Source organism: Henckelia pumila, chromosome 4, assembly GCF_033568475.1.
Source record: "Henckelia pumila isolate YLH828 chromosome 4, ASM3356847v2, whole genome shotgun sequence".
NCBI classification, from domain to species: domain Eukaryota; kingdom Viridiplantae; phylum Streptophyta; class Magnoliopsida; order Lamiales; family Gesneriaceae; genus Henckelia; species Henckelia pumila.
In genome coordinates this window covers 32,905,749-32,927,437 of record NC_133123.1, presented here as the reverse complement: position 1 = coordinate 32,927,437, position 21,689 = coordinate 32,905,749, and the positions used below count along the sequence as shown (strand labels likewise).

Below are 21,689 nucleotides of genomic sequence, written 5' to 3'. Positions count from 1 at the left end.
TTGGGCCCATTGGGCCAGTTTAAGTTGTTATTGGGCCTAGAATGTTTTATGGGATTTAAATTATTTTAATTGGGCTTAGAACAATTTTATTGGGCTTAAGTATGTTATTGGGCCAGATTTAAGTAATTGGGCTTGAGTGTTAGGGCCAGCAGTCCAGTACAATCCATGAGAAATTTGCATGTGTCCTGATTATATATTTAATTATTTTTATGCATTGAAGTTATTTTAATATTTATATGATAGTAAGAAATTAAATTAAATATATATGAAGGACACCCATTTTATTTAAGTACATGCATTCATGAAATAAATTTATGCATAATTAAATGTTTAAGGTTGAGCAATAATAAAATATTTTATGTTGGAAGTTGAAGTAGTGTGACAATTTAAGGGGGATTCGTCCCCATATGTGAACTATTGAAGGGCAGTTTACTGCCAATTTAAGAGGTGATTCGTCACCGCCACGTACGTTGGTTTCCATGCTGATCAGTATTTAATGTATGATTTAAGGTTACACTACGGATACAACCATGCGATGTTAGAAATTTAACTGCTCAACAATGTTTATGTATTATGTTATTTAAGTTAATTTAAGCTATGTTTATGTCATGATATTTTTTTAGCATGCTCATTCATGTATATGTTATGTATTAGTATCAAAGTGATTTAAATTATTTTAAACCCTTGTTATGTTAGCATGTTGGGCCTCTAGGCTCACTACACTGGTATGGTGCAGGTGAGTTCGTAGAGGAGGATGTAGCTTCTACCGGCGGTGAGGACATATGAGCGGACATGCAGTGACCCCGTGACCGTGATAGATGTCTGAGTCACATTGCATGTTTTAATTATGTCAGCATGTTACACTTTTTAATTATTTTTCAGTGGTTGTGGTTTTGAATATTTTCAGTGCATGCAAATTTTACATTATTTTTCTTATGCAGTATTTATAATTAAATGTTTGACTCAGATATTTATTTTATTTAAAGAATGCAATTTTTATTTAAGTTATTTATTTATTTATTAATTTATTTTAAATCTTTTTATTCTGTGCATGTATGTATGGGCATATATGTGTATATTTTATTTAGTAAGTATATAAAAAAAAAAAAAAATTCCGCATATTTATTTATTAATTATAGAGTTAGGGTCGTTTCAGTTGGTATCAGAGCACGGTCCTTGGAGGGGTCATTACTGCTATGCGAGCTCAAAAATCCACGCTATCGGTCTGTAAGTTTTAAGTGTTTATAGCATGATTTAGTTCTTTGGATTTAAGTTAGTATTACTTTTAAACAACTTAGTTATGCATGGCGATTTACGTAAAGAAATATGTGATGGTGCAGAATGCCTCCCAGACCGATGAACAGACGTGGGGGATCTCCACCTACACCTCCACCTCCACCTCCGCAGAACCCTCTAGCAGCATTGGAGCAGGCCAATGCGAATATGATGGCAGGGATTACTGCTCTGTTAGAGCAGCAGGCTACTCGCCCTAGGTTGTCCCATGAGGAGGACGTTGCTGAGAGGTTCCAGAAGAAGGGACCCAAGAAGTTTGTTGGTACCACCGATCCTTTGGTGGCTGAGGGATGGATTCGCTCTCTGGAGTCCATCTTTGCTTATATGGGGATCACAGACACCGACAGGGTGAACTGTGCGACGTACATGCTGAGGGGTGACGCAGCGCTTTGGTGGGAGGGTGCTGCCAGGGGAGTTCACCTTCCTACACTGACATGGACAGAGTTTAGGCATATCTTCTACGCCAAGTACTTCACAGAGGATGTGCGCAATCGCATGATCCGGGAGTTTATGAGTCTCCGTCAGGGGGACAAGACAGTGGTCGAGTACGTGAGTCAGTTCGAGAGGGGCTGTCGTTTTGTGCCTCTGATTTCAGATAGTCCACCAGAGAAGTTGAGGCAGTTTGTGGAGGGTTTGAGGGCGGATATCAAGCATGATGTTTGCATGGCAGACGTCCTTACTTATGAGTCTGCAGTCAGTAGAGCCTTGCGTTCCGAGGAGGGTCGGAGAGAGATCCAGATGGAGCAGCAGGGGAAGAGGCAGTTTCAGGCTGGGTATCAGCGACCATCTTCGCAGCCTCCTGCAAAGAAGTAGTTTACAGGGCCGGCTAAGGGCCCGAATCCGCAGCAGAGGCCACAGCAACAGAGGGGCGGGGCCCCTAATGCCATAGGTTATCCTACTTGCCCGAAGTGTCAGAAGATGCATTCGGGACCTTGTCTATTGGGAGCAGGAGTTTGCTACCACTGTAGGGAGCCAGGGCATCAGATAGCTAACTGCCCGAGGAAGAAAAACACCGCTGGTAGAGTGTTTGTGATGCAGGCCGAGGAGGTAGATCCAGACACCTCCTTGATCACCGGTATATCTTACCCCTAGCATTTTAATAATTTTCCTTTGGTTAAAATTTCGTCTTTATTTTGGAATTGTTGTTATTTGGGTTATTCAACTGCATGTTAGAATAGGAAGCATGTTTTACTTGTGATTAGAATTAAGAACTAGTAGTGACTCGTTGGGGAAAATTTAGTAGTGGTATGAAATTGTTGGGAATTTTCTGCGTGCAGGGAGAATTCTAGTTGGAGGCAACTCCACGTTTGCGTTGCTAGATTCAGGAGCTACGCATTCGTTTATCTCCCTGGAGTTTATCAGGCGGGTAGGCATCACACCTGAGATTATTGGCAGTGGGTATGATGTTACTATGCCGTCAGGGCAGATTATTTCTACCTCGAAGGTTATTCGAGGACTGGAGTTGGAGCTGCAGGGACACTCCATTCAAGCAGATGTGGTGGTTTTGCCATTGAGTGGATTCGATTTGATTTTGGGTATGGACTGGTTGACAGTCAATGGAGCTTCGATTGATTTTCGTCGGAGATCAGTGTCAGTGAGACCTACAGTAGGCGACCCGTTCACTTTTCATGCATCTCAGAGCAGTGATATTCCTTAGGTGATATCTCTTATTCAGGCGAGGAAGCTGTTGAGACGGGGTTGCCAGGGGTTTCTAGCGAGTATCGTCACGACTTCAGCGCCATCTAGCAGATCGTTATCAGAGATAGAGGTGGTTCGTGATTTTCCGGATGTCTTTCCGGAGGATGTTGCAGGAATTCCACCAGTGAGAGATGTGGAGTTCAGCATCGACTTAGTGCCAGACACCGTGCCTATCTCTAAGGCACCATACAGACTTGCTCCTACCGAGATGAAAGAGTTGAAGGAGCAGATTCAGGAGTTGTTAGAGAAAGACTTTGTTCGTCCTAGCTTTTCTCCGTGGGAAGCTCCGGTGTTATTTGTGAAGAAGAAAGATGGCAGCATGAGACTGTGCATCGATTACCGAGAGCTCAACAGGGTCACAGTGAAGAACAAGTATCCACTGCCGAGGATAGAGGATTTATTTGACCAGTTGCAGGGAGTTTCAGTGTTCTCCAAGATCGACCTGCGATCTGGTTATCATCAGTTGCGTGTTAGAGATGCAGATGTGTCTAAGACTGCTTTCAGGACACGATATGGGCATTACGAGTTCTTAGTGATTCCATTTGGGATGACCAATGCTCCAGCGGTTTTCATGGATCTCATGAACCGAGTCTTTTAGCCGTATCTAGATCAGTTCATCATAGTCTTCATTGATGATATTTTGATCTATTCTAGGAGCATCGAGGAGCATAGACAGCATCTTCAGACAGCCTTGCAGACTTTGAGGGAGCATCGGTTGTATGCCAAGTTCAGCAAGTGCGAGTTTTGGCTTGAGCAGGTGGAATTTCTTGGCCACATTATTTTGAGAGATGGGATTGCAGTTGATCAGTCGAAGGTTGAGGCAGTGCAGAATTGGGGTATCCCGAAGAATGCTTCGAAGATTCGTAGTTTCTTGGGTTTGACAGGATATTATAGGAAGTTCATCAAGGGTTTTTCCTCTATTGCAGTACCCTTGACTTCCTTGACCAAGAAGAATGCGAAGTTTATCTGGAGTTCAGACTGTCAGAGGAGCTTCGATCAGCTGAAGGAAGCACTCACTACTGCACCAGTGTTAGCGATGACAGTACCACACGAGGAGTTAGTGGTGTACACCGACGCGTCTAAACTAGGTTTAGGCGCAGTGCTTATGCAGTGTGGTAAGGTTATTGCGTATGCGTCGAGGCAGCTGAAGGTTCATGAGCAAAATTACCCGACGCATGACTTGGAGTTAGCAGCAGTGGTTTTCGCTTTGAAAATCTGGAGGCACTATCTGTATGGCGAAAAGTGCAAGATTTTCACAGACCACAAGAGTCTCAAGTACTTCTTCACACAGAAGGAGTTGAACATGAGACAGCACAGATGGTTGGAGTTGGTGAAGGACTATGACTGTGACATTAGCTACCATCCGGGTAAAGCTAATGTAGTGGCCGATGCTTTGAGTCGGAAGTCGTCAGTGGTATCATGTTTGACCGTACAGTTACCTCTACAGAGCGAGATTCAGAGATTTGACTTGGAGTGTTATCCGAGTGGTCATGCACCGAGCTTGTTGGTGTTGACGGTGCAGCCAGTTCTACGAGATCGGATTAGGGATGGACAGTCTGCTGATGAGGAGTTGCAGCGATGGAGACAGAGAGATGAGGCTAGGGGTAACCTCTTGTATACAGTGGTGAATGGTATCGTTCAGTACTGTGGTAGGATGTGGGTACCGAACGTCGATCAGTTGAGAGCTGAGATTTTAGCAGAGGCTCACACATCTCCGTACTCCATTCACCCCGAAAATTCCTATTTTGTGAAGGAAATTAATTGGTACAAGTTCCGGACCATATAAATAGAAGATATGACATATTTTTTAGGGTTCCGAAGTTCCAGAACCGCACAACACAGAGGAGGCGGCTTCAAACTTGGGAGAGAAGATTTCTTTTCTTTATTTTGTTTTTTTTTTCTTAATTTTTGTTTAATTATTGTTTTCAATTATTGAGTAGTTTATTTTCAACCAAGACGGCGTGATTGGGCCGAACAAATTCATGTAGAAAACTTGGATGTTTGTTTGGGATTTTTCAGACTTGATTTTATTTTATTGATTGTCAGATTTATATTTGTCTTGTGAATAGTCTGATCAACTGTTTGCTTGCATGTTAATCGATTCCAAGACGACAGAGGAAGTATTGATTTTGATCACTTTGATAATCAACATATTGTAAAATCGACTAGAAATAGAATTCGGTTTCAGTGTTCGGTTTGGGTGTAAACTGAATTTTCACAAATATTTAATGCATTCAAATTTGATTAGAATTACGAAAGATTAATCCATCAATATTTGAGTAGGTTTGATTGTTCTAGAAATAAACTTTTAAACAAGATAAGAGAATTCCCGTGATTTAAGATTAAGTCTGAGTCCTGAATCGACTACATGTTACATGATTTGCTCGGTATCTACGTGTGTCTTGATTGTCTTTGTTTTAATTAATTTTATCTTTAGTTATTTTTATTATTATTTCTTAAGCAGTTTTTATTTTATATTCTTATTTTATTTAAATCAAATTGCTTTTTATTATTTTGTCTAGATTAAGTAAAATAATTAATTCTTGAGAATTGACAACAGTCCCTGTGGGATCGATACTTGGACTCTCTTTTCGCTTTACTATTACTTGACCTGGTATGCTTGCCAGTAGATTTATATCACACCGATTTAGCCGGTCAACAAGTTACAACATATGATACTAAACATTCCTTAACGATACAAATTAATTAATTACACCCGAAAACACAACACCCCTTTTCCATTTAGGTGCCTTAAACATACAACAAAACAATAGACCATGCATGAATATAACTCTCAATCCCACGAACAATTAAAAAAAATACAAAAATAAGCCATAAAACTTCAAATATAAGATTAGAAAATCTTGGCAACATCCCTCACTAGGCCCCTATTAGCCCTAGCAAATTCAGTAAACTCCTGGAACGAAATAAACCCGTCTCCGTCGGCGTCGATTTCGTCCATCATATGCTTAACTTCCTCTGCCGTAGCCGAGCCTAATGTCTTGAGGGCCTCTCCCAACTCCGCGGCAGAGATTTTTCCATCGCCATTCTCATCGAATCGCTTGAAAATACGCTCTCGATCCGCTATGTCTTGTGGATCATCACCCATTGTTGGTGATTTTTAATAGGAGAATTTGGAGAAGTATTTTTTTTCCTTGTAAGGAGATTGAGAGCGTTGAAAGATTGTGTACGTTCAATTAGCTTATAATGTATAGGGTCCTTGGAGCATATGGCGATCCTTGGGGCTCGGGATGAGTAAATCCATGTTTGGCTATCCATGTTCGCCGTTTTAGCATGCAACAATGTAACTATTATTATACCTTAAATATCGGAATTTTGAAATTTTATACACAACTGATTAGGGGCCTAAAATAAGTCGAGTCAAGTCCATTTGTATCACCACCTATCTGACTATCTACATTTGTGTGTGTGGGTGTGTACGTATATAAAGGAATAGAGATTGGCACAAAATAATGCATGTTTGTAGATAATGTTAAATATGTAAAACTTGTGATATTTATTATCTCTAGCTAAAAATACATTGTAAATCTAAATTTATTCATTGGAACAATGACATGCTATTAGGGATATATACAAACCAAACTGTTCGAAAGCTGTTTGGAGTTTAATCAGAAAAAAGCTCGTTTGAGTTCGTTCTTTAATCTTATTGAGTCAATTTCAATCTTGATTTAGAGCTCGACAATTATAATGAGCTGAGCTTGAGCTTGTATATTCGGCTCGTGCGCTCATCGAACATGTTCGTTAATAGGTCACGAGCTTGACTTGTTTAGATTGCTTGCAAGCTCGCTCCTAATTGTGTTGTGAAATATTATTTAAAATGGATTTTATGGTGTGCTATTTTTATTTGGTATTTAGAAGTTGGATATAGTATTTTGAGATGTTCAATGATGTTTTTAGTTTATGTTTTTTTAGTTAGTAGGTTTGTCGTTTTAGTTATTTATGAAAGAATTTACTCTTTTATGTCTGAGTTTAGAAATAATTTATATATAAAGATGATTCTATCGTATGTTCAAACTCAATTATATCTTTAACGAGCTCAAATAAAAATCAAACTCGATCTCGACTGTATCCTTGACGAGCTTGAAAACGAGCTCTTTTAACAAGCCCACTTAATGAGTTTTCGAGCTCGCTTAATGAGTCATACTCGAACCAAGCTCATTAAATATGATAAACGAGCTATTAATTATGAACTGAGCTCGATCATTTATATATATATTAAACGATCTGAGCTCGAGCCTCATGACTAAATCTCGAACCAAGCTCGAACCTTTATGTATATATAAAAACGAGAGCTCGAACCCGAGACTGTTCGACTCGATTTTGTTGATTTACATCCCTATCTACTATAGATTTTAAGCATTAAAAAAACAATAATCATTTTGACGGAAAAAAAAACAATAATCATTTACATCCCCTAGCAACCGCTTTGAATACACACATAAGATTCTTACACAACTTATTATACCAATCTCAAGCCCCATATACACATGTAAACCATTTAGCAAGAACTGAAAGCTTCCCTTACAACACCAACTTGATCCCAAACCACAAGTTTGTCGTCGAGCATACACGCATACGCAAACTCAAGTTTCCAGATGATCACAACGTATTGCTAGAACCAGAACCGTCGATCCAGTGCAGCTTGAGCTCGACTTCACCGCACTCGACGTTCCTAAGCCTCAGAAACATGTGTTGAACCACTTGTCCATCTTCCCACACAATATAGCTCTCTTCAGCTAAGCAGTTCTCTCTGCTTGGGTGCATGGTCACGATCGCGGTTCCCTCTGTAACATTCTCTGGATGCATTTTAATGACTTCATCAAGAAACGGCCTAATGTCGAATTCGGCGTCCCCCATTTTGTCGTCCGGGGTGAACGTATCTTTATCGTAAACTCGCTGCAACAAAATTAAATATATAAGGATTGGATTCAAGTTCAAAAGTGTCGAGAATTAACATAAGAACAATAATTTACCAATATGATTCTTGGAATATTTGGAACATCGGCAATGGATAGTGTCAGCTCTTCGTTCCATTCTGGATTGACATTCCTTTTAACCACACGAGTCTTCACTTTCTGATCCAATAGTAGATATACTTTATTGAGTTATCATTCAAAAATTTGCTGATCATCTCAAAAACTTATGCTATTTAGGTTTATATTTATATACATTTCATTTATTGCATACATTTTATTATAAAATGAAATATATATAACAAAAAATAGTCGGAGAAAATAGTTTTTTTTTTCCATTAACTTGTCATTTTTTTAGTTTTGGTCTATTAACTTTTTAAAGTTTAATTTTGGTATACTTACTTTTAATTTTTCGTTACTTTGGTTGAAATGATGATGTGACACGAAAAAATGTTGTCGTGACGTCAGAAAATACTGACGTAACATCGAAAAATGCTGATATGTCAAGTTGTCATCACGTCAGCAATTGAACCAAAATATTAACCGAAAATTAAAAATTACTGCACAAAAATTAAATTTTGAAAATTTAATAATAGACAAAAACAATAAAAATGATCAAGTTAATCGACCAAAAAAATCATTTAACCATAAATTCACGTAAAGTTGCATAGCTCCATTATTCAAGAAAAGTTAAAAAAAAAATCCCGAATCTCGCTTGAAAATTTAATAATAGACAAAAACAATAAAAATGATCAAGTTAATCGACCAAAAAAATCATTTAACCATAAATTCACGTAAAGTTGCATAGCTCCATTATTCAAGAAAAGTAAAAAAAAAAATCCCGAATCTCGCTAAAGTAAGAAATTATCCAATGAGCTCTACAAAGTCAAGTTAATTTGTGCCACAAAAATTTCTAAGTGCTGCACCCTTTTTTAAAGTACATAAAATGAGTTGGCCTCGTCATAAATCCCAAACATGATCCCAAAAAAAAAAAAAAAAAAAAGCCAACTGAAATGACTCCTTGGACAGAGTGAAGCTAGCTTCTCGAATTTACACAAATACGTTGATAATAAGTTAACAAAAAATTCAAAATATATTATGTTACACTTGTATCATTTAGTTTGACAAACTGAATTTTTTTTTTTTTTAAAAAAAAGGTATTCATGCTATGGTCCAAGAAATAGTTTCCAAGATTCTATCAAGAAACTTGACACAAATTGCAAAAAACCATTGATTACAACCAAATTTCTTCGCACAAAAACTCCATATATAAATTCGTATAATAAATAAATAAAATATAACATAATATAAAGAAGGGGGGATTAGAAAGATCAAAAACCTGCTTCCCCAGTCTGATGATCACGTAAGGATCGCTGCTTCTCAAATCTCTTTTAGCTAGATTTATGCCTCTTATCACTCTGATTCTAAGCAAACCCAACATGTTTTCCATAAAAAATTAAATATATATTTTTATCTCAACTAATTTTGAAATATCAAAGTAAAAAAAAAAAAAAACAAGAGATCGACAGCAACACAAATTATATAAATGAAAAGAAGCTTAAAAAATGATAATAAAGAAAAATTTAATATCTCCAAGAGAGAAGGAGAGGGGACTGTCTTATGACACTGCGTATATATGGTGGAGAGGCGGGGTATATATATATATATATGTTGACCATGCCGGCCGCTTCACTTGATGCATGCTATAAATAAATTTAATAAATTGGGCTAACAGTAATAATACGATTCATATCTTTCAAAATCTTCAACTTAAACATCATGATTCAATTATTTTAAAAAAAGTTCCAAATATTGCCATCCAACGAATATAAGAGTCATGCTATCAAATATTTGGTTGGCCAGAATTAAAAATTTTAAATAAAACATATATATGAAATAGAGGTTAGTCAAAAATAAAAGATTGATAATTTTAAATTTTACATACGGAGATATCAACCGGTAAAATATTAAGAAATCATATACTAGTAGAAACTTGTAATCACTTAAAAATTAAAATAAGTAGTGTTCGCAGTTTGGTATATTTCTAACATTTAGATTAGAAATTTATTTATTTTTCCATATATATATATATATATATATATGTATATATATATATATGTATATACATATGTGTATATAAACACTCACAAATTCAAAGTCAAGAAAAGAAATTCGTATAATACGAAAATCCACTTAGCAATATTAATATAATCCAGTTAATTTTTAACGAAGAAAAACAATTGAAAATATGTGTGTCCAATTAATTATGGCATAGCAATTGTCGCTTACTAATTCTAGAAACACACGCCAAGACTTTGTCCTTAAGAAAAGGACTCGTTTCCAATCAGGTTGGTTCCAGCCCCCACATCTTCTGAACCAAAATCAACTGGAAAAAAATTAAAATAAAATTTATATTTTTGTTCCGATTAAACATGTATTTTTTTTTTGTATACCTGAAAATTTTAAATGTTTTATACGTGGAAACTTAAAGTTTTTGTCTGGACAAAATTTTTGTTTTTTAAAAAATATTTTCAAAATATATTTTTTTAAGAACAATTGAGACACGTTATTTGATATTTTTAATTTATAATCGAAGACAACTAATTTTCTGATAAATCAACGATGGCGCATGCAATCCCATCAATGTCATCCAAAGTTTACATAAATTCTGGCTGAGGTTTTTTTTTTAAATTTAATTTTATGTACGAGTGAGGTTCATCTTCATTCTTCTTCGAACGACGTAAAATATATCCTAATTTATCACGCTTGGTAGCTAGTTTGGCAATTAATTCTACTTATAGTTCAACCATATTTCAAATTAAAATTTATTTATAAATCATTATTTTGCATGTATAAAATTTTATTTTGGACATTTGGATCGATGAAGTATTTCTACCTAGAGCGCTATTATATTGAAATCCATCCGTTTGTGTTTTTGACTTATTTACTAACTAATTCAACGAATTTCAAAATATCTATAGACGACGGAAGCCATTTCAAACCATTTACTTTAATCCTTTTTCTTTGATCCTAAATCCATTTCATATTTGCTTCCACTTGAGATGTCCTATTTTTTGGAGGAAAAAAAATGATGTGATGTATTAAAAAAAATTTGTATGGGTCAACCATAAATACTAAAATTATTTGTAAATTTGCACATGTGCAACTGTTGGTTATTATGGTGATTCAATAGTACGTACATACTATATATCCTGCACTGGAGTTTTTGAAGTGAAATTAGATAAAATATAAACTGATTAAAGCACGATACAAATCCTAAATTAATTACCCTAATTTTCCTATCTATGTTTCTCTTATTCTTAATTCATTTCTTCATATCTCACATCACCTAATTTTTGGATTAATCTTATATATATATATATATATATATATATATATATATATAAATATAATTACTAATTAAGGTATATTGAGAAATATATTAATTATATTGACTTAAAGAAACATCTACCGCAACTTGAAAAGGTCAACATTATAAATAAGTTAATAATTTGTTATTATTATTGTTATTGTTGTATACATGTGTATTTTGTTTTGTTTGTGTGCTTTTTTTAATGACTCGAACCCGCACTCGTTATCTTTCGGTGCGCACTGAGTAAACCCTCGAACTAACGCAATAGCCTGTAAACTACGATAGTCATGTAAACACAATGAACATGTTCTGTGTGACAAGTTAGTCCAAAAAAATATTGGTTGAAGGAACAGACACCTGACCACTGACTAAGTACTTACATACTCCAACTTATAAGAAACATCTCTCGAAGGCTACATGTGTTTTGTTACCCACCACCCCCACAAAGTCAAGATACATGTTTGGCGTGCACTTAATGATGCTTTACTAGCTAGGGCTCAGCTAGTTATGAGAGGAATCAAGCTGGAGAATGAGTGCTCGAAGTGTACAAAATTTATGGAGGATTGTGCTCATGCACTCTGTTATCGTAAATTTATATCTATATAAAAGAGTGAATAAAATGTTAAAGTTTTACTATTGTGAAATAACAACGTTGTAATTTATTTACACTATAAGTAAAATTATATAAAAATATAGGGTTATAAAAGTAAAAACAAAACTTTAGTTATAAGATATAAACGTAAATCAATATTATATTATATGTAAAATAGATTATTATTATAAGGTCAAAATTGACAAAGTGTGTGCAAATTAGATAAGGATTCAGTTTTCAAAAAGATTGAAATACTTAAATACTTTATTTTTTTATTTTTTGTAGATAAAGTGATCAATATTTATATGTAAAATCGATTATCATGATAAGATTAAAATTGAAAAAATATGTGCATATTATATAAAAATCAAGATTCAAAAAAATTGAAATATCAAAATATTTTGTTTTTTATTTTCTTGTAGATAAAGTGAATATATTTTTTCCACAAATATTTTTTTAAAAAATTCACAAAAAACTTAATAAAATATTATTCAGTTTCTTAAAATATTGAAACATCAAATTCTTGATTTTTATTTGTTTGTATACTGAATAAAAATATTTTTTTAAAAAAATCTTATATATTTTAATTCGTGTAAGGACCTATTGAAGTAAAGAATTATATCATAAGTTCATATTTAAATATATACAAATATTAGATTTGGAAAAGTTATTAATAAATATATATATATATATATATGTTAATTAAATAATATACAAATGTTGAAATAAATCAATTCAAATATAGTCAAATTTTAATTTAAAATAATAAATAAAAAAATACATCAACACACACATATCATATATATAAAAGTTGAAATTAAAAATTTAATTAATTTTCCTTCACATAAAAGCTAAAACCATTTTAAAAAATTATGAGATGTCTTGCAATTAAAAATATCATATTTCTAATCTTGTATAAAATATTACTTATAAAGTCACGTGAAATACAAAAATATTTTTTAAGTACTTGAAATATTTATTAGTTGCAATGTTAAAGATTATATTGATTATTATGATAAGGTCAAAATTGACAAAGTGTGTGCAAATTAGATAAGGATTCAGTTTTCAAAAAGATTAAAATACTTAAATACTTTGCTTTTTTTATTTTCTTGTAGATAAAGTGATCAATACTTGTATTATATGTAAAATCGATTATTATGATATGATCAAAATTGAAAAAATATGTGCATATTATATAAAAATTCAGTTTTCAAAAAAATTGAAATATCAAAATACTTTGTTTTTTATTTTCTTGTAAATAAAGTGAATATATTTTTTTCACAAATATTTTAAAAAAAAATTCACAAAATCATACTATTCAGTTTCTTAAAATACTGAAACACAAATTCTTGATTTGTATTTGTTTGTATACTGAATAAACATATTTTTTTTAAAAAAAATCCTATATATTTTAATTCGTGTAAGGAACTATTGAGATAAATAATTATATCATGATTTCATATTTAAATATATACAAATATTAGATTTGAAAAAGTTATTAATATATATATATGTGTCTGTGTGTGTATTAATTCAATAATATACAGATGCTGAAATAAATAAATTCAAATATAGTCAAGTTTTAATATAAAATAATAAATAAAAAATACATTAACACACACATATCACATATATAAAAGTTGAAATTAAAATTTTAACTAATTTTCTTTCACATAAAAGCTAAAACCATTTAAAAAAAATTATGAGATGGTCTTGCAATTAAAAATATCAGATTTCTAATATTTTATAAAGTATTATTTATAAACTCACGTGAAATACCAAAATATTTTTTTAAGTATTTGAAATACTTATTAGTTGCAATGTTAAAGATTATATTGATTCCATAACTAAACATGTAATAGTTTTTCTTTCAAATAGTATATATATTACCAATTACTATAAAATATATTTTATTTAAAGAACAACAACACTTCAATAAAGTGATGATAATGGACCGGGTCTAAACTTAGTCTTGTATTAAACCCGTCTCGGAAAAATGAGTTTAGACTCGCTCAAACGTGTTCACAAACAAGTCCAAGTGGGTCTTCGCGTGTAACACCCGGTATTTTAAATACGTAAATCCGCATGCATAATTAGGGTATTTAATTATTTAAATTTTAGATTTATGGGTTAAATAATTATGTGAATTATTTGTGCATGATTTAATTTATTTTTTTTAAGCATTTAACCCATAATTAGTGATTTTACGATTTTTAGTATTTTAATTGTTTTGATCGCGTAGACGGGACCGTGGACGGACGAGATGACAACTTTCTAGCCAATTTATTCCATGAGCATTTTTAGAGCCCAAAAAATATTATTTTGAGTTTTATTGCCTCAAAATTTTTAATATTTAATTTTATATAATTTTAGGAGTCCATTTTTATCCAAATTTAGTCATTTTAATGACTTTTAATTATTTTTAAAATTCCCTAAACTTGTAATTTCGGGATTTTTATATTTTTAACTTAAGTTATCAGATTTTAACTTTTATTTAGAGTTTTAAAATTCTATATTTAAAACTTTTAATTATCCTAAAACCTATTTTTAATTAAATTAAAAACTCTAACCTAATCTACCCAAAACCCCACGTTTCTTTCCATCAGCCGCCTCACCCCATCTCCATCATCTTCCTCGTCGATCCAGCAGCCAAGGGAGGACCCCATAGCCGATTCTCTTCAAAGTTTCAAGGTTTTTCGTCGTCCCGTCGTCCCGGAATCGTCCCACGCTCGTTTTTCTCTTCAAACTTTGGTGCTAGGCATGTTTTATTCTAATTTTTTGTACAATATCAGTGAATATTATGTGTGCGTGGTGTATGCGTGATTTGTTCTTGAAAATTTTCAAAAATTTATTTGAGTTTTTTCTTGGTGCTCGATTTGATGTATTCTCCATTCATGCTCACGCTTCTTCATTCCATGGCACGTCTAGCTGCTGGCCGAGGGTCTAGAGGGGGTGTTGGTGTGGCCTGGACTCGAATGGCTCGAGTGGTTCGAGCCAAACGAGCCCAGGAGAGACGTAAAGGCGGACTGCACCTCTATGTGCGCAGACTAGGGTTTCGGGTTTGAGGCTTTGAGTTGGGTCCTGTGGGGTGCATGGGCCGGGGTCAGGGGCTAGGTTCAATCCGCCCAGACGTGGGCTACATCTGGGCAGCGGCGCTCCGGCCAGGGGCGGCCGAAGCAGGCCGGCAGCAGCCAAGGAGTGGCTGCTGCTCACGGCCGCAGCCGAGAAGGGATAGGGCGACGGGTCCTAGGGTTTTCAGTTGGGTCCGGGTCGGGTCAGTAGGGTAGTGGGTCGGGTTAAGTTGGTCCGGGTCCGGGTTGGTGGGCCGGGCTCGAGTCTTTTTATTTTTAAAGTATTTTATGAAGTAATTGGTTTTTGAGCCAATTAATTAGAAATAAAATTATTTGGACTCCCAAATAATTTGATTTTGGTTTTTAAAATTTTAATTAAGTTAGTCCATTAATTTTATGGGCTTTTGAGCCCATAAAAGTTATTGGGCCAGTCTTTGGGCTTTTGGGCCCATTGGGCCAGTTTAAGTTGTTATTGGGCCTAGAATGTTTTATGGGATTTAAATTATTTTAATTGGGCTTAGAACAATTTTATTGGGCTTAAGTATGTTATTGGGCCAGATTTAAGTAATTGGGCTTGAGTGTTAGGGCCAGCAGTCCAGTACAATCCATGAGAAATTTGCATGTGTCCTGATTATATATTTAATTATTTTTATGCATTGAAGTTATTTTAATATTTATATGATAGTAAGAAATTAAATTAAATATATATGAAGGACACCCATTTTATTTAAGTACATGCATTCATGAAATAAATTTATGCATAATTAAATGTTTAAGGTTGAGCAATAATAAAATATTTTATGTTGGAAGTTGAAGTAGTGTGACAATTTAAGGGGGATTCGTCCCCATATGTGAACTATTGAAGGGCAGTTTACTGCCAATTTAAGAGGTGATTCGTCACCGCCACGTACGTTGGTTTCCATGCTGATCAGTATTTAATGTATGATTTAAGGTTACACTACGGATACAACCATGCGATGTTAGAAATTTAACTGCTCAACAATGTTTATGTATTATGTTATTTAAGTTAATTTAAGCTATGTTTATGTCATGATTTTTTTAGCATGCTCATTCATGTATATGTTATGTATTAGTATCAAAGTGATTTAAATTATTTTAAACCCTTGTTATGTTAGCATGTTGGGCCTCTAGGCTCACTACACTGGTATGGTGCAGGTGAGTTCGTAGAGGAGGATGTAGCTTCTACCGGCGGTGAGGACATATGAGCGGACATGCAGTGACCCCGTGACCGTGATAGATGTCTGAGTCACATTGCATGTTTTAATTATGTCAGCATGTTACACTTTTTAATTATTTTTCAGTGGTTGTGGTTTTGAATATTTTCAGTGCATGCAAATTTTACATTATTTTTCTTATGCAGTATTTATAATTAAATGTTTGACTCAGATATTTATTTTATTTAAAGAATGCAATTTTTATTTAAGTTATTTATTTATTTATTAATTTATTTTAAATGTTTTTATTCTGTGCATGTATGTATGGGCATATATGTGTATATTTTATTTAGTAAGTATATAAAAAAAAAAAAAATTCCGCATATTTATTTATTAATTATAGAGTTAGGGTCGTTTCAGTTGGTATCAGAGCACGGTCCTTGGAGGGGTCATTACTGCTATGCGAGCTCAAAAATCCACGCTATCGGTCTGTAAGTTTTAAGTGTTTATAGCATGATTTAGTTCTTTGGATTTAAGTTAGTATTACTTTTAAACAACTTAGTTATGCATGGCGATTTACGTAAAGAAATATGTGATGGTGCAGAATGCCTCCCAGACCGATGAACAGACGTGGGGGATCTCCACCTACACCTCCACCTCCACCTCCGCAGAACCCTCTAGCAGCATTGGAGCAGGCCAATGCGAATATGATGGCAGGGATTACTGCTCTGTTAGAGCAGCAGGCTACTCGCCCTAGGTTGTCCCATGAGGAGGACGTTGCTGAGAGGTTCCAGAAGAAGGGACCCAAGAAGTTTGTTGGTACCACCGATCCTTTGGTGGCTGAGGGATGGATTCGCTCTCTGGAGTCCATCTTTGCTTATATGGGGATCACAGACACCGACAGGGTGAACTGTGCGACGTACATGCTGAGGGGTGACGCAGCGCTTTGGTGGGAGGGTGCTGCCAGGGGAGTTCACCTTCCTACACTGACATGGACAGAGTTTAGGCATATCTTCTACGCCAAGTACTTCACAGAGGATGTGCGCAATCGCATGATCCGGGAGTTTATGAGTCTCCGTCAGGGGGACAAGACAGTGGTCGAGTACGTGAGTCAGTTCGAGAGGGGCTGTCGTTTTGTGCCTCTGATTTCAGATAGTCCACCAGAGAAGTTGAGGCAGTTTGTGGAGGGTTTGAGGGCGGATATCAAGCATGATGTTTGCATGGCAGACGTCCTTACTTATGAGTCTGCAGTCAGTAGAGCCTTGCGTTCCGAGGAGGGTCGGAGAGAGATCCAGATGGAGCAGCAGGGGAAGAGGCAGTTTCAGGCTGGGTATCAGCGACCATCTTCGCAGCCTCCTGCAAAGAAGTAGTTTACAGGGCCGGCTAAGGGCCCGAATCCGCAGCAGAGGCCACAGCAACAGAGGGGCGGGGCCCCTAATGCCATAGGTTATCCTACTTGCCCGAAGTGTCAGAAGATGCATTCGGGACCTTGTCTATTGGGAGCAGGAGTTTGCTACCACTGTAGGGAGCCAGGGCATCAGATAGCTAACTGCCCGAGGAAGAAAAACACCGCTGGTAGAGTGTTTGTGATGCAGGCCGAGGAGGTAGATCCAGACACCTCCTTGATCACCGGTATATCTTACCCCTAGCATTTTAATAATTTTCCTTTGGTTAAAATTTCGTCTTTATTTTGGAATTGTTGTTATTTGGGTTATTCAACTGCATGTTAGAATAGGAAGCATGTTTTACTTGTGATTAGAATTAAGAACTAGTAGTGACTCGTTGGGGAAAATTTAGTAGTGGTATGAAATTGTTGGGAATTTTCTGCGTGCAGGGAGAATTCTAGTTGGAGGCAACTCCACGTTTGCGTTGCTAGATTCAGGAGCTACGCATTCGTTTATCTCCCTGGAGTTTATCAGGCGGGTAGGCATCACACCTGAGATTATTGGCAGTGGGTATGATGTTACTATGCCGTCAGGGCAGATTATTTCTACCTCGAAGGTTATTCGAGGACTGGAGTTGGAGCTGCAGGGACACTCCATTCAAGCAGATGTGGTGGTTTTGCCATTGAGTGGATTCGATTTGATTTTGGGTATGGACTGGTTGACAGTCAATGGAGCTTCGATTGATTTTCGTCGGAGATCAGTGTCAGTGAGACCTACAGTAGGCGACCCGTTCACTTTTCATGCATCTCAGAGCAGTGATATTCCTTAGGTGATATCTCTTATTCAGGCGAGGAAGCTGTTGAGACGGGGTTGCCAGGGGTTTCTAGCGAGTATCGTCACGACTTCAGCGCCATCTAGCAGATCATTATCAGAGATAGAGGTGGTTCGTGATTTTCCGGATGTCTTTCCGGAGGATGTTGCAGGAATTCCACCAGTGAGAGATGTGGAGTTCAGCATCGACTTAGTGCCGACACCGTGCCTATCTCTAAGGCACCATACAGACTTGCTCCTACCGAGATGAAAGAGTTGAAGGAGCAGATTCAGGAGTTGTTAGAGAAAGACTTTGTTCGTCCTAGCTTTTCTCCGTGGGAAGCTCCGGTGTTATTTGTGAAGAAGAAAGATGGCAGCATGAGACTGTGCATCGATTACCGAGAGCTCAACAGGGTCACAGTGAAGAACAAGTATCCACTGCCGAGGATAGAGGATTTATTTGACCAGTTGCAGGGAGTTTCAGTGTTCTCCAAGATCGACCTGCGATCTGGTTATCATCAGTTGCGTGTTAGAGATGCAGATGTGTCTAAGACTGCTTTCAGGACACGATATGGGCATTACGAGTTCTTAGTGATTCCATTTGGGATGACCAATGCTCCAGCGGTTTTCATGGATCTCATGAACCGAGTCTTTTAGCCGTATCTAGATCAGTTCATCATAGTCTTCATTGATGATATTTTGATCTATTCTAGGAGCATCAAGGAGCATAGACAGCATCTTCAGACAGCCTTGCAGACTTTGAGGGAGCATCGGTTGTATGCCAAGTTCAGCAAGTGCGAGTTTTGGCTTGAGCAGGTGGAATTTCTTGGCCACATTATTTTGAGAGATGGGATTGCAGTTGATCAGTCGAAGGTTGAGGCAGTGCAGAATTGGGGTATCCCGAAGAATGCTTCGAAGATTCGTAGTTTCTTGGGTTTGACAGGATATTATAGGAAGTTCATCAAGGGTTTTTCCTCTATTGCAGTACCCTTGACTTCCTTGACCAAGAAGAATGCGAAGTTTATCTGGAGTTCAGACTGTCAGAGGAGCTTCGATCAGCTGAAGGAAGCACTCACTACTGCACCAGTGTTAGCGATGACAGTACCACGAGGAGTTAGTGGTGTACACCGACGCGTCTAAACTAGGTTTAGGCGCAGTGCTTATGCAGTGTGGTAAGGTTATTGCGTATGCGTCGAGGCAGCTGAAGGTTCATGAGCAGAATTACCCGACGCATGACTTGGAGTTAGCAGCAGTGGTTTTCGCTTTGAAAATCTGGAGGCACTATCTGTATGGCGAAAAGTGCAAGATTTTCACAGACCACAAGAGTCTCAAGTACTTCTTCACACAGAAGGAGTTGAACATGAGACAGCACAGATGGTTGGAGTTGGTGAAGGACTATGACTGTGACATTAGCTACCATCCGGGTAAAGCTAATGTAGTGGCCGATGCTTTGAGTCGGAAGTCGTCAGTGGTATCATGTTTGACCGTACAGTTACCTCTACAGAGCGAGATTCAGAGATTTGACTTGGAGTGTTATCCGAGTGGTCATGCACCGAGCTTGTTGGTGTTGACGGTGCAGCCAGTTCTACGAGATCGGATTAGGGATGGACAGTCTGCTGATGAGGAGTTGCAGCGATGGAGACAGAGAGATGAGGCTAGGGGTAACCTCTTGTATACAGTGGTGAATGGTATCGTTCAGTACTGTGGTAGGATGTGGGTACCGAACGTCGATCAGTTGAGAGCTGAGATTTTAGCAGAGGCTCACACATCTCCGTACTCCATTCACCCCGGAAGTACGAAGATGTACAAAGATTTGCAGCTATTGTATTGGTGGCCCGGGATAAAGAGTGACATCGGGAGAGTGGTGTCAGAGTGCTTGACTTGTCAGCAAGTCAAGGCAGAGCATCAGCGTCCAGCAGGACTTCTTAGACCTCTTCCTATTCCGAAATGGAAATGGGAGAATATTACGATGGACTTTGTGGTTGGCTTACCGAGGAGTGCCAGAGGTTGCACAGCGATTTGGGTGATTGTGGATAGACTCACCAAGTCAGCTCATTTCCTGCCGGTGAGGACTACTTATTCTTTGACACAGTATGCAGAGCTTTACATCAGAGAGATTGTTAGACTGCATGGCATACCAGTGTCTATTGTGTCAGACAGAGATCCGAGATTCACATCTGCGTTTTGGAAGAGTCTGCACACAGCTTTGGGGACTAGGCTTTTGTTCAGCACAGCATTCCATCCCCAGACAGATGGTCAGTCTGAGAGGGTGATCCAGGTTCTCGAGGATCTTCTGAGAGCTTGTGTCATTGATTTTCGGGGCTCTTGGGAGACTAGACTGCCATTAGTGGAGTTTACCTATAACAACAGTTTTCAGTCGTCTATAGGTATGACTCCTTATGCAGCATTGTACGGGAGGAGATGCAGATCTCCTGTGCATTGGGATGAGATTGGTGAGCGGATTCTACTGGGTCCTGAGATTGTGCAGCAGACAGCTGACATTGTGACTCAGATTCGAGATCGGATGAGGACTGCTCAGAGTCGGCAGAAGAGTTATGCAGATGCCAGACGACGAGATTTGGAGTTCGCTGTAGGTGATCACGTATTCCTGAAGGTATCACCGATTAAGGGAGTAGTGCGTTTTGGCCGGAGAGGCAAGCTTAATCCGAGGTATATAGGGCCATTCGAGATCTTGAAGAGAGTTGGCACGTTGGCCTACCGTTTAGCTCTACCACCGGGGCTAGCGGCAGTGCACAACGTTTTCCATGTATCCATGCTTCGGAGATATGTCTCTAACCCATCGCATGTGTTGTATTACGAGCCCTTGCAGTTGCCACCAGATCTAGTGTATGAGGAGAGGCCAGTGCGGATCTTGGCAAGGGAGGAGCGGAGGCTTAGGACGCGGGTCATACCGATGGTCAGAGTCCAGTGGCTGAATCACTCAGAGGAGAAAGCTACTTGGGAGACCGAGGCAGACATGAGGACTCGCTACCCGGAGTTGTTCGGGTAAGTACTTTAAATTTCGAGGACGAAATTCAATTTAAGGGGGGGAGAATTGTAACACCCGGTATTTTAAATACGTAAATCTGCATGCATAATTAGGGTATTTAATTATTTAAATTTTAGATTTATGGGTTAAATAATTATGTGAATTATTTGTGCATGATTTAATTTATTTTTTTTAAGCATTTAACCCATAATTAGTGATTTTACGATTTTTAGTATTTTAATTGTTTTGATCGCGTAGACGGGACCGTGGACGGACGAGATGACAACTTTCTAGCCAATTTATTCCATGAGCATTTTTAAAGCCCAAAAAATATTATTTTGAGTTTTATTGCCTCAAAATTTTTAGTAT

At 37.0% G+C, this 21,689-nt stretch overlaps 2 protein-coding genes across 2 annotated transcripts; both read right to left on the bottom strand.

Annotated features, from left to right (window-relative positions):
* Positions 1-5,620: 5,620 nt before the first annotated feature.
* LOC140866512 (polcalcin Nic t 1-like) lies at positions 5,621-6,157 on the bottom strand. The gene has a single exon (XM_073271513.1). It carries the CDS (start codon positions 6,098-6,100, stop codon positions 5,846-5,848), a length of 255 nt encoding a protein of 84 aa, XP_073127614.1. The 5' UTR covers positions 6,101-6,157; the 3' UTR covers positions 5,621-5,845.
* Positions 6,158-7,333: 1,176 nt separating this feature from the next.
* Positions 7,334-9,564, bottom strand: LOC140864727 (protein C2-DOMAIN ABA-RELATED 5-like). The gene is made up of 3 exons (XM_073269058.1): positions 9,265-9,564; positions 7,986-8,087; positions 7,334-7,908 (listed from the first exon to the last, which is right to left on the bottom strand). The coding sequence occupies exons 1-3, from the start codon at positions 9,373-9,375 to the stop codon at positions 7,612-7,614; spliced, it is 510 nt and encodes a 169-aa protein (XP_073125159.1). The 5' UTR covers positions 9,376-9,564; the 3' UTR covers positions 7,334-7,611.
* Between the last annotated feature and the right edge of the window lie 12,125 nt (positions 9,565-21,689).